The 18,908-nt window shown below is 41.7% G+C and overlaps 1 protein-coding gene across 1 annotated transcript in view; it reads left to right on the forward strand.

Annotated features, from left to right (window-relative positions):
- Window positions 1–16,381, forward strand: part of LOC143410712 (protein ITPRID1-like) — a 47,825-nt gene extending 31,444 nt beyond the window's left edge. The window contains 7 exon segments of the mRNA XM_076871484.1: window positions 877–959; window positions 1,533–2,771; window positions 9,106–9,204; window positions 9,206–9,234; window positions 10,710–10,821; window positions 11,240–11,384; window positions 16,293–16,381. Of these exon segments, the coding sequence (XP_076727599.1) occupies window positions 877–959; window positions 1,533–2,771; window positions 9,106–9,204; window positions 9,206–9,234; window positions 10,710–10,821; window positions 11,240–11,384; window positions 16,293–16,381 (1,796 nt within the window).
- Window positions 16,382–18,908: the final 2,527 nt, after the last annotated feature.

The raw sequence follows: 18,908 nt of genomic DNA on the forward strand, positions 1-18,908 counted from the left end.
TGTGTGTGTGTGTGTGTGTGTGTGTGTGTGTACCAGGATTGAACCCAGAGTCACTTAAGCACTAAGCCACATTCCCAGCCCTTTTTTATATTTTATTTCAAGAATGGTCTCACTGAGTTGCTTTAGGACCTCACTAAGTTGCTGAGGATGTCTTTGAATTTGCAATTCTCTTGCCTCAGCATCCTGTGCCACTGGGATTACAGGCTTGTGCCACCACACCTGGCTTAGGAAAAGATTCTTATCTAAAATTTAGTAACAATTTAGTAAAAGAAAAAAGAATATGTAAATATACACACACACATACAAATTTTAGTTTTTTACTGTTTTATTAGTGTAGAATTTAAGGCATGTAAGGTCTCCTTCTGAATTTTCTTCCCCTCAGTAAAGAATCTGCTCACAACCATATTGTTATTTAGTCTTTTGTTTGTTTGTTTGGGGGGAGGGTGCCAGGGACTGAAATCAAGGACACTCAACCACTGAGCCACATCCCCAAAACTATTTTGTATTTTATTTAGAGACAGGGTCTCACTGAGTTCTTAGCACCTTGTTTTTGAGGTTAGCTTTGAACTCGCAACTCTCCTGCCTCAGCCTCCCGAGCTGCTGGGATAACATGCATGCATGACTGTGCCTGTCTGTAACTTAGTTTTGAGAGAAGTTAGTGCCCCTTCCTCTAGTACATGTTTTCCTCTTTGTATTAGGAAACTAGAGATGCAGCTTTACATGAACTCTTTAGCAACTAAGAGAGAAAGTAATGGAATTCCTTTATTCCTATATGCTTGGCATTTGTGGAGGCTCTCTGACATGCTGGGCACCTAGGGGGTCCTGTTGGCAGCATGTTTCTATTTTACTGAACTCAAGGCCTCTTTCTTCTCACAGGCACCAGGGTGGACAGAACAAACAGCTGTCAGTCCGACAGCAGTGGGTTTCTGGAGGAGCCACCGGAAGCCCCACCCTTCCAGGTAGGAAGAGGGCCCTTATTGCTCACCCCACATGGTCCACCCTAACCTCACTCATGGCTAACTTAGAAGGTAAGATAAGTTTAAGATGGCTGCCAGATTCAGAAGGGTTTGGAGGCACATGCCATGTGCAGTCAAGGGGCAGAGCATGATGGAGTCACAGTAGATGAGGTTTCAGAACATTCCACCTTTCCTTTTCATTTTTTTAATATATATATTTTTTAGTTGTAGATGGACACAATACCACTCCTTCTTTTTTCCCTTTATTTCTTCCTTTCTTTCCTTCTTTCTTTCTTCCTTTTTATGTGGTGCTGAGGATCAAACACAGTGCCTCCTGCATGCTAGGCAAGCGCTCCACCACTGAGCCACAACCCCAGCCCCATCCTTTTAATTTTTTTAATCAAGAAAGCGGAGCCTCATGAACTGATGCTGGATGAAGCACACACTGATGTAGAACTTGAGCCTGTAACTTTTGTCTCCTAACTTCGGAGTCAACCATGATGACACTTACAACCTTACCCCTATTGCCTTCCCCACCTCCTGACACCTTTCCCTTTGTCCCGGTTGCTCCTACAGATGTCTTCCTTCCCTAGCAGCCAGAGTCCTGCTGAGAACGGAGGCAGAAAGCCAGGGGATCAGAGCCACAGCTTAGTGTCATCCCAGGACTGTCAGCAAGAGTCAGAGAGGTCTGGTTCCAAAAGCATGGTGAGCACATCTTTTTCTAGCCAAGACTGGAGCATCTTGGAAGAAAAGGCTTCAGCATCTGTGGTGGAGGAAGAGCCTCAGCTTGAGGCCACAGAGGGGCCACCAGAGCTGTTGATCCCAGACGCAACCCTGGCCAAGACCGCCAGTGGGAAAGAACACCCAAGGGAAGTCGGCCATCTGTGGCAGCCCCCACCAGTGTTCCATGCTGAATACGAAGGCCCTGGAGCCATGGTCACCTCCACATATTGTGGCCCTCTGGGATTGGCCCACATCACAGAAGAGAAGGACAGGACTCTGGGGCCTGAGGGAACAGAGGAAATACTCGCACAAGGCCACCACTGTGAGTCTCAAAGTTTTCCTGGGATTCATCAGACTCAAGACAATTTCCCTCATGAGGACTTGGAGGCCCTAGGAGCAGAAGAGGGCAGCAAGTTTTGTCCCTACACCAGCCACAGCTCACTAGTACAAGAGTGGCTACCACAGCAACTTCCTAAGCACAGAGAAGTCACATCCTGTTCAGTTGACCTTGGCCAAACATCTGACAGGTCTGTTTCCCACCTCAATAAACTGCCTGGAGATGTTCCCACTGACTCAAACGCTGGCTGCTCCCAGTCTGTGTCATCCCAGATGTCCTCTAATCTGGTGTCAGCTGCTCACAGTGCCATGGCCTTGGGGACTGACTGTGGAAGCACAGATTTAGAATGCACTCTGTGTGACCCTTTGACTACCACAGGACCAAGACTAGAGACAGAAGTGAGACAGGTCGCTGATGTTTCTGTTCAGACTTATACCTATGAAACCCAGCCCTGGCATTGCTGTTCATCCCCAAGTGACAAGGCCTTCACTCAGAGGTCCCTGCCCCTCACCAAATCGGTCTCTCTGGACACGGGTTTCCCTAGTCTTTACCCAATGGGCACCTGCCACACTACACCTACCCTCTGCTGTGGCTGCTGTCATCACCATCCCCACTGCTGTGCAGAAAGGCCAAGCCCCGGCCCTGCAACTCCAGTCTGTAGGCATGGCCTGGGCTCACATGCAGATCACCCAGAAGCCCAGTTCACGAGGACCTTGAAAGCCCTCCAGGACGCCACGATGAGGGAGCTTTGTTCTGTAAGTCTTTCCCCTGCAAAGATGAGAAAGCAAGTGCACCAAAGGCACCACTCATGCCTCAGGGATAAGGTTGAGGCTTCCTTTCTGAATGTGAGATCTTGGGGATCGCCCTCCTGACTTAAATCACAGGAACTATTTGTAGAGTACTTTATTATTGAGGGCATATTCTCCCAAATCTCTTCTTATTTCGTGCTTCTAATCAATCACCTTTTGAAGCAAGGAAGGCAGACTTTATGATTAGTCCTCATTTTACAGAAGGGAAAACTAAGGCATAAAACAGTAAATTCATATCCCCAAGATTGTCAGCATTCATGCACTCGCCTCATCTCCAGTTCAGTCTAGCTGAGAAGTTCTGGGTCTTACATTTTCTTTGCTGAATAATCTTGCACATGTCATTTAATTTCTCTGGGTTCACCCTATCAAATAAGGAGATGATGCAGCCTGTAGACCTGGATTGTCTTATTATTAAATAAGCTTGTAAAGTACTCACCACAGTCTGGTACAGAGAAGCTCTAGGTAATATTAGTTGGGTGTTCCTCTCATCTTCAGTTATTAATATTGTTTTACTTCTGCCAAGATCTTGAATCTAGAACTCCTCATGTCAAGTAGTACTTTGGTCCACCCTTTCTAGGCTTTCTTCAAAGCAGACATTGGGGTTATTAGAAATTGATCAACCTTTTTGGGCCTTTGATTAGTCAACAGGTATTTAATGAGTCCTTCCAGTGCCTTCTTTTCAACAACCCTCAAGGTAAGAAATAATCTAGGCCTTCAAGGCCCACCATTAATTCAAAATATCAAGACTCTCACACATGAAACTGCATACAGAGAGAGTTAAAAGAGAGGCACAGACACTAGGATTGCAGCTATTCAAAGAAAATTAATAGGAAACGTGATTTACTGAGCATCTAGGGTTTCGTGTCTGCTAGGTTACCTTCAAATTCTTCAGTTCCATAAATATTTGTTGAGTACCTATGCTAACCATTTTAATGACTTTATGTCATCTGACCTTGGATTCATACATACCATAAATATTTATTGGATTCCTAATATATTCCATGTCCTCTCTCTTTTATAGACCAGGAACTAGAATTGAGAGAGGTTATATAATTCTTCCAGCACTTCCAAACTACAAAGTGGCAAATACAAATTCAAATTTGGAAGACATGAAAGTTTTGGACATCCATTCCATTCCAAGCAAAGGTGTGTCCAACTCTAAAATATCTAAATATATATATAAGTAATGTTTACATTAGAAAGTGATTATTTAGAAGATAAAGCATATTTCTACATGATCTCTCAACAAATAGAAATATCTATTAATGTAATGATAAAGAAAATAATTACATGAAAGTTGAAATAATTTGTCACATTATTCTTTCATATTTCAAAACTATCAGGCATTTGGAATATTTTTAAATGATACATGAATGGAGATTATCTTCTTGTAAGAGAAAGTTTTATTCAAGCAATAAGATAATACCTCGTCTGTTCACATCCACCCTTGAAAACAATACAAATTCGTTTATTGATTGTGTTGAGAAGAGAGATTCCAAACATGTATCAATTGAGAAGTACTATCAATTTATCACTTGATATTAAAATCAGGTATCTGTGACAACAGATGAATATAGATACTCAGTTAGACTATCCCTCATTCAGTGACATGACCACAATTGAACAAAGAGGGAAAAAAGGTAACCCAGTCTCCCATGGCACAAACAAAAGTGTCCAGCTGCAGGAGGTTATTTGACATGGTTGAGTCAATGAATACAGAAGCCCCAGAGTCTAGAGCAGCTGATGGGTGGGCCTGACACAAGTTCTAGAAGGACTTCATCAGGCAAGCCGGGCATCTAGGAGCACAGCAGACCAAGTAGCACAGCCTGGTCAGACCACTGCTACCATGGCTTGGAGCACATGAGGTATTGGAGGAGTCCTCAGAAATTTGTAGGAGCATGATTTTGAGGACTGAGGGAGAAAGTGGGCATCTGGCACTAGGGAGCATATAAGCAGGTAGAAGGACTAAGCTTTTGGAAGGCAGAACACAGACGGACACAGCACTAGAGAAACTTAGGCTCAGAACCCAGAGCCAGGTACTAGGCAAGAATGCTATTTAGACAGGAGACTAATATAGGTCTAGGGGTAACCCTGAGTCTAGACCAGAGGTTTTCCCATTCTTCCTACTTTAGGCCTTGGACCTGCATAGTCCCATCTGTGCGGAACAACTTGTCATCTAGAAATAGATGATCCTACTGGGTTGATGCTATGACATATCAGCACTTCTCCTGAAAATAGAGAGGCTTTGTGGCCCATAATGCACAGTGGACATCCTCAGATGGCTATGTAGGTTTTAAACAAGCAGGAATTGGAAAGAGTGTGCGTGCCACCAGCCCACGGTTTAAGATATCTTGTCCCATATTGCCTTAGCCTTCTCCCCTTCTAGAGCTTGCAATTATACAAAAAAGGTACTTTTACCAAATTAATTTAGTAGTATATACCTACTGAAATGAATACTATATAGAGTTTTACTAGATGTTAATGTTTCTCTTTCTTTAGATCCAAGGAACCAGAAACACACATTAAAAGGAAACAATCAAAACACATGCAACTATGTGCATGTGTATTTGTACTTGTAGCAGACATACATACACACCTACACACACACACACACACACACACACACACACACACACACACACATACACACACACAGGGATGGAATTCCTTGGTGAGCCCAGAAACCAAACAAAGAAACTTAAAGAACAAAGAGGAAAAGGGTGCCTAGTGCAGCAACATCTGCCACCTTCAGAGTGAGCGTGAGTTTATAAGGCCTGAAAAATATTCCAGAGAAAAATGACTTTAAGTTAAATGCTATGTATTAGCAAGGGTTAGGAAAGATATTTAGGAGAAAATTAACTATAAAATGCGTCTTGGAGCAAATGAAGATTATAGGCAGGCATGGATATCACCTTTTATATAACAGGAATTCCAAAGAGAAGTTAAAACTAAGAGCAATTTTAGGTAAAAATATGACACAGAGAAACATCTCCAGCTTATCCAGTGGCTTCACTGAAGAGAAACACATGGCCATTTTTGTGGTCTTCTGGGATATCTTAAGATAAAGGTTTGTTGATATGAATAAATTCTTAGAAGTGAATTGATTCTTTACAATAATTTAACTTAAAAATTGATTTGTTGATATAATTAAATTTACATATATAAACCTATATAGATGACTTCTCAAGAATTATTTATTAATTCAAAAATGAAAATCTTTCTAGAATAAGATCTGAATATTAGAAAATTCTTCTATTGTGTTTATGATTTAATTTTACAGAAAACCAAAATTATACAAAATTTAAAAAGTAATATGAGCTGATTCAAAAGTGAAAGTTCAATGGTTATTGGTACTCTTTCTTTTACAACTGAAGTTTGTTTTAATGGGTTTGGGTCAGTAGAGCAGAACTTGTATTAGATCAGGGTTTAACTTAGTCCTTAAATTGGAAAGAAAAAAAAAGCCAAGTGCAGTGGCTCAAGCCTGTAATACCAGCAGCTCAGGATCCTGAGGCAGGAGGATCATGAGTTAAAAACCAGCCTCAGCAACAGCAAGGCACTAAGCAACTCAGTGAGACCCTGTCTCTCAATAAAATACAAAATAGGGCTGGGGATGTGGCTTAGTCATTGAGTGCTCCTGAGTTCAATCCCGGTACCGGACACCCCCGAAAAGGAGTACAAAATACATTCTTCCTTGCAGACTGTTTCTTTATCTGTTCTAGGGCTAAAATGTATTTTCTTTGTGTTTCCAAATGACAGAAGATGGCAGCCTTTCAGAATCTTCCACATTACTGAGGGGAATGTGAACATTCCATTGGTTATTTCCAAATCCAACCCCACACCATCCAATCATGAAGGGTCACCCTGAAAGATCAAGATGGAACATAAAACCTAATGTTTATGATGTCCAGCCAACTTGGGCAATGTCTTTTGAAGGGCCTAATCTCACTGTCCCTAGAACTTTGAAGTGAATTTGAACCCCTGGCCAGTCTTGGATATTGTATAGGTGTACACTTGAACCACTTGATCAACTCCCTCCTGAGGGACAGATAATTTCTCCATGTGTCTAGCTACTCCATAGGCCCTTTGTGACCCAGTCAGGTACTGAGAAGAAAAGAGATAAATCTGAAGGCTTGGGTTTGAAATCTGGCTGCCATTTTTTTTACCACAAAGTTATTAACCATTCTTTTTCAGAATATGTGTCTGTAAAAGAATCCCTCATGGTCTCCAGGATCTTTTCTGGCTTTAAAAGCCATTATATGATCATCTTCCAAGCACTCTTGCCAACATCAATAATGCTTCAGAGTTTCCTTATTGCTGGTTCACATACACTTGTACTGAGGCAGTTAAATATTGCATAGAAAATTATAAAACTTGGAGGATAAACTCAAAACTTAACTCTCAAAGCAAAAAGAAAGTATTACCATTATGACAATTCTGAAAAGAACATAGGACTGCCAGGATCTTGGCCATGTGGTTTTGGGGAGAAGGGTAAGAAATATGGGACTTCCTAGAAACAGGACTGGAAGAATTAGCCTAGGTGTAAGGTTTGTCTCTGTGGAAGGGTGAGAAGAAAATGTTAAGTGGGCCTGCTAGCCATGTCAGATACCTCTAAAGAGTGTCTCAAAGGCCCCACATCAGGCTCTCTGCTTCCATCCCATTGGCTGTCCTATCTGCAAGGGACACTGGGAATGTAGTTCTTCAGCTAAACACATTGCTGCCCCTAACTAGAATTATGTCAATGAGAAGGGAAAAAGTGAGCAGGCAGCTAGGCACACTGATGGGGCCTGGGGAAACTGGTAGAGATAACTTTAGGGTCCAATAAGCATTAACCCCACCCAGAGTTGGGTAGGTAGTGATCCTGGGGTCTTGAGTCCTGGGTTTATTCAAAGCATGATCCAACCAGATTGCAAAATAAGAGAGACAGCTGGGTAAAAACTCAGCATATCATTAGAGTGTCCCACAAATGGACAGAGCTTGAGCGTATCAAAGATACACAGCAGACGGAAGTCAGAGCAGTGAAAAGAAATTTTGTTCAATTGCTGGTGGTAGGGGAAAGAACTGAACTCCATTCTGATTTGCACACAGGTCATTTAGGCATTTTAAAGAAAGTAAGAGAAAGGGAGGAGTAGGAGCTCAATAGAGTCAGATATGAGAAAACTTACAAAAGGTTGGTCAGTGTAAATGCTGTTCAGCCAGCTGACAGGTACTGAAACTAGGATTCTACCCTCCCACAGAGCCTGGGCAACAGTCTTCCAGATGAGTATGTCTCAAAGGAATGGTTCTTGGGTCCTTGAGAAAGACAATTCTGAGTTGTAAGAGATATACGTTCACAATTTTAAGCCCCTTTTAGTAAATAATGTAAGAAAGGTAGTTCAGGGGTCTATGCCAGGTTTTGGCTAAAGCAAACTATAAATTTTCCTGGCAGCTCTCAGCTTTTGGGGGGGCAGGCATTTTAATTAGGGGCTGAGGCTAAGCATTCTAGGGACAGAGTCTTGTTCTACTAGAAGCCATGCTAGAGTTTGATTAAGTATCTTAACACAGATCAGAGTTGTTATGTGGAGAGCATTCTGCAATTTCAGATGCTGCAGGAATATGTTTAAATTAGGAAACAAAGGCAAAGGCACAGCTCTAGAGAGAATGTAAAATTTGAAGGATGATTCACATCAGAAGAAATGGAAAGCATGGTGGAGAGTGTAGATGGAGCTCAATTCCAGATTCCAACTCCCAGAAAGGATGGGATGCCCAACCTTTGCCTGTCTTACTCTGGGTGAGCTTGTTAGCTGGATGAGCTGATGCTGCAGATCTCAACCTCCAGGGATGGTGGCTAAGCAGGGCTATGACTCATGAAAAATATATTCTAAGTAGATTTTCTTTAATCAAGCACACACCATCTGAGCAGATGTGTCCAGTGTTCTTGGTACTCAGCACCAAAGTTAAACAAAATTAAATGAGAGACTCAACTTTTCCAAACACAAGCCCTCTGGCTGGCCTGCCCTACCCCCTTCTGTCCATGTCTTTGCAGTGCCACATCACCCGGTCTCTTTGAGACATAATGATAGCCACTCAAGGGCTGCACAAGAACCTCTGCCTTCCTGTTTCAGCTAACTATGGGCATTAGTTACTTCCTGAGGCCCAAGGCTGGGTCTCCCTATTCTCTTCCTCATATATTAACAGGAGAACTTTGATCCCCTGTGGGAAGGAGACCCATTCCCTTCTCTGGGTGAGCTTTTCCAGTGCATCAGAAAGGACACCTTTCTCAGCTCTTTCTAATGGTTCTCAGTGAACAGTCCTCGAGATGAAAGCCATGAAGACTGTATGCCAGAGTTTCCGGGAGCATTTAGAGGAAATTGAGCAGCACCTCACAGGACAGCAGGCACTTTTTTTCCAGGGACATGTCGGAGGAGGAAAGGTAATTATCTGAGGGAGTAATAAAAGTAAGTACCAGACCACACACCTGGAGAAAGAGAAGGTAATCAGGGCAGGACAGGACTGGTGAGCACCCTGGAGCAGGGCTAATGAGAAACAGGCCAGGTTTTTCTTAACTTTCATGGTCTTGTTTTTGCTTTCTCAGTGGGAGCCTATGAGAGTCATTTGCTGGATGGGAACATTTACTCTTTAAGGCCAGAGTGATATGAGAAGGTCAGAAGAAAGACAGTGGGCTGGGAGGAGGGGGATTACCTGCAGGAAATCTTCAGGGGATGTGAATAGGGTTCATGCAAATGCAAATGTTGGAGGTTATTAGAGTTTTGAAAATCTACGTTATTTTCACATGGGTTAAAAATGTGTCCCAAATCTCTCAAAAATAGAAAGATCAGTAGAGGCCAGTCAGAGACTCTAAGGGGGGGGGGTGGAGAGGGAGGAAGAGAGGGAGGAAGGGAGGGAGGAAAGGTGAAGTACTGGGGAACTGAAATGGAACAAATTATTTTATATCAAAATGATTTTATATTGGGCTGGGGTTGTGGCTCAGTGGTATCGCACTTGCCTAACATGTGTGAGGTACTGGGTTTGATTCTCAGCACCACATATAAATACATAAAATAAAGGTCCATCAACAACTTAAAAAATACTTTTTAATAAAAGAATTTTTAAAAAATGATTTTATATCAAAATGAACCTTACCATGATATATGACTATAATGTACTAATAAAACATTTTCTTAAAAATATGTCCCCAAATCGGAGGCATTGTTCATTGCCTGAACAATAAGATAGAGGTAGGATTTAACTGTACAGGGCCATGAGGGTTCTTTTTGGGGAGATGGTACATGAACTGGATGATGGTGATAGTTGCTCACCTTGTTAAATTTACTACAAATCAGGTAAACTTTAAAACAGTAAACTTTATGATAGGTAAATTATACTATCATGGAGTTGTTTTAAAGAAAAAAAAGGATGGGAATAAAGCTCAGTGGAAGAGCACGTGCCTAGCATGCATAAGGCCCTGGATTCAATCCTCAGCACCCCTTCCCCCTTTACCCCCCCCCCCCAGAAAAAAAGCAACCTTCCTGAAGAATATATCTGTTTCTGTAACTGAATCAAATAGAGAAGGCGACATTCAAAATTTCAAAGACAGGCCAGGTATGGCGGCACATGCCTATAATATGTAATCTCTGCTCAGGAGACTGAGATAGAAGGATCCCAAGTTCAAAGACAGCCTCAGCAAAAGCAAAGTGCTAAGCAACTCAGTGAGACCCTGTCTCTAAATTAAAAAAAAAAATAGGGCTGGGGGTATGGCTCAGTGGTCAGATGCCCTTGAGTTCAATCCCCTATACCCTGCCCAAAAAAGAAATTTCCAAGACAGGACCAACATTTTGAGAGGGACAAGGTAAGAATGCCCTTAGAGGTGATTATTAAATTTGGTTGTTTTCTGTTATTTATCTTCAGGGAAGAGGCTGAACAACTTCAAACTTTGTGTGAGGCCCTGAGGCAGCAAGTGGAAGAGCTGGAGTTTCAGTTAGGAGACCGGGCTCAGCAAATCAGAGAAGGACTTCTATTGGTATGGAGCAATGGGAGGCAGAGTGTGACTGTGTCTAACCTGCCAGAGGAGGAGGGCATTCATTGAGAACCCGATTTTGCCATCATTTCAGATTCCAGGATCATGTGCCCACACCTTCATTTCAGGAACAAAGTACCTTGGGAACTCAGTTCCCCTAACTGCCATCTCCATCATCCCCCCTGCCCCATAAATAAGAGGGAAATGCTATCACCTATTTTCCAATTAAGAACAAGAATCACGGGCATGGTGCAACTTACTCCTTAGCCAATCGAAACTAAGTACTACCATAATGTGCTCCTGGCTCAAAGAGCCCATTCTAGAGAATTTAGACCTCATAAATGCCTCTCTCCCAAGTGAGTGAGCTATTTGGTACAAATACTATACATTGTCCACTCTTTTTATTCTTGTTTCCCTTCAGCAGCTGGAGTTTCTCACGGCAGAGCCTCCTGAACACTATACACACCTGCAGCAGCATAACTGGACAGAAGAAAACAGTAGCCAGACTTCAAGTGCTAACACCCACACAGCCATGGTCGGTGGCCAGAAGCCTCCCTGCTCAGGTGTGGTCCAGTTGGCTGCCCTTGATTTACTGGCCAAGGAGACCAGAACTGAGATGTCTCCCCCATCAGCAGCTCCAGAGGAGTCTGGTCCAGCCCCTCCTTCAAGTTGTTCTGAGGGAGGAAAAAGATACAAATAACTTCCTCTAGTTCCAAGTGGATTTGATGTACAATGTAAGAGCTCACAACAGCTGTAGCAAGGAGATCTAAATCCACCCTCACCCAGAATTGTCTCCCAACCCTTCATCACCTATATCTTTTGTTTGTTTGTTTGCATATTCTGCTCTATGATTAAACTCAAAGCAATTTGGAATACTATGTACTCATTGGTTATGGAATAATTAATCACCTACTATGTACCTGACCCAGACTGTACAGTGGTAACCAAGTGGTGTACAGTCTTTGCCCTACTAGACCTTACTGCCTGATGGGGGAGAGAGAATATAAACACACACATGCATTCATCATTAAAAGCTGGGTAAGTGCTTTGAAGAAAATTAACCAGATTTTAAGAAAGAGGACACAATGGAGAGTCTGATTCAGATTAGGTGTTCAAAGGCCTGGTTGGGGAAGTGACAAAGGTGAGGGAAAGAGAATCCAGAATGTAGTGGCGCCTGGGCATTCAAAGGGCCTGAGTCAGTCAGCCAATGGGAGTGCAGATGAAGCACCTACAGTGTGCCAGGGACCCTTTGTGCAAGAGGCAGCCAGGAGCAAGACAGAATGACTACATTGCATGAGTCAGGTGAAGATTGCAAACAATAACAAAACACTCAGTGAGCTAATTTCAGTACTGACAATATGGTGGAGAATTCTGTGTGTAATGTGGCAGAGTGTGATGTGGAGTGAGAAGTGTTTGACATTAACTTGTTCCAGAGACACTGACTCTCTATGGAATGGGGAACACACGGAGAATGGAATGGGCAGGGAGCATGTCGTGGAAAAATAATGCCCTGGGGAAGTTTATAATTTGTAGAAGAGAATGGACAGGCAGAGGTCACCCGCTAGCAAAGAAAGTAGGACACTGTTTTGAAACTGGCCATCGCCAGAACCAGCCTCACCACCAGCTTCCACTCCTCATCCTCCTTGCATTTTGGAAACTCTTTGACTTTTTATTCCCAAGTTCCCTGGGGAGGACCCCTTGTTTCCTCCACTGACTGTACTTCCTCAGAATGTGGAAGCTCCCATCCTCTCCTTAATTCTCCTTTTCCCTTCATATCTCTCCCTTCCATATACACGTCCCCTCTGCAGTCCTCTATGCCCCCAGTTCCCACCTATCTCCAGAATCCCAGTCCAGCATCTTCTATTTCCCTGCCACACAGACTCTAAGCCACCATTTTGCCTTATCTACTCATGTCTTACTCCCTGTTACCTCAGAATCTGTCACCATGTCATTGCTGAGTTTCCCACCACAATGTGGTCTCCAGAAGTCCCTTCAGAACCTGGTGACAGCACAAGGCAGTGGCCTTCTATGTAACCCTAGCTTATTTCTCCCTGAACCACACTGGCCTCTGCCTGGTTGGTCCCCCTCAGGCACCACTTGGGCCATATTTGCTTGATTAAGGTGAGTACCAGGAAGTACTTTTAGGATATCCCAGAGAAATGAAGAGAATCACAGGATCGTACCATCCCCTCCCGCGCAGTATTCCACCAAAATGTGTTTTTGCCCCAGAAGCAGCAAGCCTCTGCTCTTGTCTCCCATTGCATCACCTCCCTGTGCTATGCCCCTCTTTTGGTCTTTGCATCCTGGTTCTATTTCTAGTCACAATTGCATTTGTACCTACCAAATGGCTTTTCTTTCTGAACTTCTTAAAATCTTCACCTGGATCAGACTTTAGGCCTCCATTTTCCAGGACACTTTGAGTTTGTCTGTGATCTCTGCCTGCTTCTTCCCCATAACACCTGCTGACTGAAGAGAAATACCTGGTTCTGGGCCCTCCCTACCCTGACCACCATAGCTTTACAGTCTCAGATTCTACTTGGCCTTCATATGAATCTTAAATGCTATTCCACTAAACCACCCCATACATGATAATCTATACAAATTACAGTCTGCTCTCCATATCCACAGGCTCTGCATCCATGAATTCAACCAACCAGAGCTCAACAATATTCAGAAAAAAATGCATCTGTCTCAACATGTAGAGACTTTTTCTCATCAATATTCTCTAAATAGCATAACAAGTGTTTACCTAGCATTTACGTTATACTAGGTATCATAAGTAATCTGGAGATGATTTTAAGTACGTGGAAGGATATGTAGGTTCTGTATGTAGATAAAGGGAAGACTACATCTCTCCTGTAAGTCTTGGGCTAGACCTCTAGCACAGGATTTCTTTGATGATCTCTGGTTGAAGGGATCCCTATGCTTTTTAACTCCTTTATCACTTTGCACCTTTATTAAGACACTTATAACCTATTACTTTGCATTATCATTATCTGCATAGGATGCATTCTCCCCACTAAACCAAAAGCTACTTAAGGGCCATGTACCACCCTTTACCCTTGTGTTTAAGAAAAACTATCAGGATGAAAGTTCAGGCTTCTTGTACCACATAGGACTTTGGCCACTTGCTCTCTTTTCCCTCACTTCTTCCTCTCTCAAATAAGAATAAGAAAAACCACGCCAGGTGGTTGGACAGAATAAATGCAATAAGCCAGGTTTAGCAGCAACTCATCCAGTACCAGTCACATAGTAAATGCTCAGTGTATGATGGCTGTTATGACGAGTGCACGAGAACTCAACAAATGCCAGCTTCCTTCTGTTGAAAAGCACTCTGCGAGCAAAGTACCTTACACACAAAGAATATTAACAAACGCCTGATGAATGAGGGAGATGAAAATAAATTAACAGTCTCAGGAGGGAGTGAGGACAGTGATCTGACTACAGAAGAAGCCTATTTTAGGCTATAGTAGAAGCTGAGTTTGGGTTTTAAAAATGGATTTGTTTGTGGTTATTCCTGACAATCAGGCAGATGACTTCAGATATGATGGAGGAGTAAAAGAGACCCATTGTTTCCAAGTGACAGTTAGCATATGGAATCCCCAAAGACCTCCAAATACTCCATAGTGTTTCCTAGTTTATTCTTCTAACTCTCCAGCAGAGATCACAAAGAGAAACTGAGATGTAGAAAGGCCAGAGCCTTTGTCATCTTCTGTGCACCATGAACTGGTTAGCAATGCTGCTTCCAAATCCCACCTCTCATTGTCAAGCCTTTGGATGCATACTGCATGACACCACTGGCTTTCCTGGTTCACATAATAAATCTCCTCTTACCTTTGCCTGGCTCTGTTTCTTTGGAAACAGAGTACACTAAGAAAGAGTTCAGAGATGGAGTGACAGACCTACAAAAGGTAAACAGAGTCCTAAAACACATTAATAAGAAGCAACTGAGCTCTGGTGTTAAATTCAGGATTTCAGGCTTAACCTATTGTGGCTCAGAGTCCCATGTAGAAGACCCTCTCTATGGAATGCTGGGACACAATGAGTTAAATTCAACTCCACTACTCACTATGTATTCTGGATAAACTATTTAACCTCCCTAAGCCCCAGGGGCATCATGTGTAAATTAACAGAAGCAATGCACACTAGCCCTTTAGACAAAGCCTGGAATGTGATTAGGGTCAGTAAACCCTACTGTTAATGATTAGGAAGATAATGATAGTAAGGAGAGTGCATGCCATTTATTGAATATCTGCAATAGGCCAGGTATTGAGCTAAGCACTTCATGTGCCTTAGCACTTATCTTCACAATAATCCTGAGGGGTAGGAATTCATCTACACACACACACACACACACACACACACACACAGACACACACACACACACACAGAGAGAGAGAGAGAGAGAGAGAGAGAGAGAGAGAGAGAGAGAGAGAGAGACTATATAGCCTAAGGTCTAGCAACAAGTAAGGGGTTGAGTTCACACTCTGGTTTGCTAAACCAATGGCGTATCATGATGGTTCTGCCAGGCCTAAGGACTTATATAAAGCTCACCAATGGACCCAACTTAAACACAGTATCCCTGCTTGTGTCTGCACTACCTAGTGGGCTGAAGCAGGTATTTTTTAAAAAACAAAAATACTTATGGCTTAGAAAAGTTTGAAAAATATTGCATGAGATCTAATCACATGTAACCTCTCTTTCATTCAAAGAGGTTCAGAGCTGCTTTTATTCCAGGAGACGAGTTCTATCACAACAATCTTTTTAAACCTCTCATCCTGCCCAATTTCAGCTTGCTATTATCTGCTCCTCTCCCACAAAAAAAGTGGCCAGAGTCTCTTTTCTGTCCCTGCATGAGGTATCTTACTATTCTCTCACCAAGTCCCAAACTCCTGGACTCTCTTTCTCTCTTTGATGTTAACCATGTTCAAGTTGATTCTACAAGAAAAACCTAGACCGCATATATGAAAATAAAGAAGAAGATTTCAATAAATACTTGCAGAAAGTGAATAACAGGAACTCTTTTACTGAGATTGGCATGATTTCCTTTGAATTAAAAAGAAATAAAAAGTAAAATGACACTATCTGATGGTTTTCAGTTTAGAATTGGCCAGGGAACAATTTGGCTTATTCTACCTCAAAGTTTCAGGGTCTTTCCCTGATTTAATTTATTCCATCTGGGTTCCACATTTCAGTGTTCAAGTCCTATAGCTCTGAATAGAGAGGTTGATCTGAGAAACAGCCCTTGGAAAGCAAGTCACACATTTTCCTTGGTCTCGTTATGCATGAGAAAAGACCCAAGTGGCATGATGGAGACACAAAGATGAAACCCTGAAGGCTCTTCTGAACCAAAGCATATGTGTAGACCTTGTAGATTTCAGTAAAGAAATCCATTTTTTAGCCCATAGAAAAACATTCCTCAGAAAAGTGGCCCATTAGATTTGGTTGATTTTACAGATATTCTCTTACATGTAAACTTTTGTCCAAAGAGATGGAGCCTTCTTATTTCCTTAAAAGGAAATATTTTTTCTCAAGTGGAAAAATAAAATCAAAAGACTTTTGACTGGCATGAGAATCTGGTCTGCTATAATTGTTGCTTCTTTATTGAGGAAGTAGTTGGTGTCTTTGATATAACATAAGTCAATAAAATAGGCCATTTGTGAAGAAGTTAAAGGAGACAAGCTATTTCCCTTGGAAAAGACAAACTTTCAGAGTGTTTTCAAGTGGGTTGCATGCCTAATTTGAACAACAAACATCAGCTACAATTGCAGGGATTATAGATTATTTAAAATATTGTCAAATTGCCTTTCTTCCAAATTGAAGAATATAAACACAAGCTAAAACAAGGCATTCTTCTCTGACCCAAGCTAAGCCTCTCTAATAGTCTAACTTTAAAACATTATCAGGCCAGAAGATTTGGTATAGGATGTTCCTCTCTGAATTTGTTCTCAGCTAAGAAAGAAATCTCCACATCAAGAATGATTTCAAATCATAAGAACCACATAAGAACCAAATCATAGGACTTTGGCCACTTGCTATCTTTTCCCTCACTTCTTCCTCTGTGAAATAAGAATAAGAAAAACTATGTCGGGTGGTTGGACAGAATAAATGCAGTAAACCAGGTTCATCAGCAATTCATCCAATATCAGTCACATAGTAAAAGCTCAGTGTATGATGGATGTTTTGATCAGTGCGCAAGAACTCAACAAATGCCAGCTTCCTTCTGTTGAAAAGCACTCTGCGAGCAAAGTACCTTACACGCAAAGAATATTAACAAATGTCTGATGGAGTACTTTGAGAACTCGAATTCCATCCAACACTAGTAAGGCCCTCAAACACTCAGTGTCTTATTCATTCCCCAGGAAAATGGAAGTGAAAGAAAGCACTAGCATTTAATGCAGTTCTTAAATGTACCACCAGTTTCTTCTCATTATATTTAACAATTGTTTATTTTCTAGTTATAATGTATCAGAGTCACAGGACATCTATATATTTTTCTTTGTTAAAACTTAAAATATTGGGGATATCTCACAAGGTTGTAGTTTGCAAGACTAAAGAAATATAAATATAAATATCTGGCATTTTCTCTCCCCAAATGTGTGTATGTTTGTGTGTGTGTGTGTGTGTGTGTGTGTGTGTGTGTATGTGTGTTAATTCACTAGAGTTATATGTATTTTTATGTATAAAATTGGGGTTCTGGGACTGGGGATGTGGCTCAAGTGGTAGCACGCTCGCCTGGCATGTGCGCGGCCCGGGTTCGATCCTCAGCACCACATACAAACAAAGATGTTGTGTTCGCTGATAACTAAAAAATAAATATTGAAAATTTTCTCTCTCTGGGGCTGGGGATGTGGCTAAAGTGGTAGCGTGCTCACCTGGCATGCGTGCGGCCAGGGTTCGATCCTCAGCACCACATACAAACAAAGATGTTGTGTCCGCCAAGTACTGAAAAATAAATATTAAAAAATTCTCTCTCTTTCCCTCTCTCTTTTAAAAAAAATTGGGGTTCATTTTGACATAATCATTCAAGCATAGAATATGATTTGTTCCAGTTCAGTCCCTAGTACTTCCCCTTTCTCTCCTCCCTTCTTCCCTTCCTCTACTCTACTAGTTTTTCTTCTATTTGTTTATAGTTTTTTAAAAAAATTTGTGCTTTATAGATATAAAGATTCACTGTGTTATATTCTTACATACATATGTACATAAGATAGTCTTGCTCAATTTCATTCCATCATTTCTCCCTTCTTTCCATACCTCCTCCCTCCCCCGAATCCCTTTCCCTACTCTATTGACCTCACTTCTATTTTCATAGGATTTCTGACCCCTCCTCCCCCAGCCCCCTGCATTTTCCTCCTTATTTTGATCTAGCTTCTGCACATGAGAGAAAACATTCATTCTTTGACTTTCTGAATCTGGTTTATTTCACTTTACATGATGGTCTCCAGTTCCCTCCATTTACTAGCAAATGCCATAACTTCATTCTTCTTTATGGCTGAGGAAAACTGCATCGTGAATATATACCACAATTGCATTATTCATTCATACGTTGACTGATGACAGATATATATTTTAAAGTGATTTATTCTTACTTTGGATCATCTATATTCTTCTATGGACACTTGTTATTTGTCAAATGTACTGCTTTGTTTTTAAGTCCTATGAATAAAAGTATTCCCTTCTATTTTGTATTACCTAGTGGCATAGTTTCCTTAAACTATTCAAAGCTGTTGAACCATGTGAAATGTATCCTGCTTTGATCAGTAGCCCTATCACTGATGTATGTTGGGGGGAGGGTTTCTGCCCTGAGCAGCAACATCACTCATTTTTGCTCAGTGGTCTTGCCCACTTTGTCTGTTCCACATAGCCCCAAGTTCTACGTACCCCTCTGCTTCCTCTGCCCCAGTGGAGGCTCCAGAGCTCAGTAGGGCAAGCCATAGACAGTTATATGTTCATTTCTTGTTTAGAAAACAATTCCTTATTCTCTCCAAACAAATGTATATCTTCTGTTATTTTGATGAGAATGACTGTCTCCCATTTCACACTTATATCAGGGCTCATCAGTACAAACTGTGCTTTAAAGTCTTTGATAA

This window comes from Callospermophilus lateralis, chromosome 11 (genome assembly GCF_048772815.1).
Source record: "Callospermophilus lateralis isolate mCalLat2 chromosome 11, mCalLat2.hap1, whole genome shotgun sequence".
NCBI lineage: Eukaryota > Metazoa > Chordata > Mammalia > Rodentia > Sciuridae > Callospermophilus > Callospermophilus lateralis.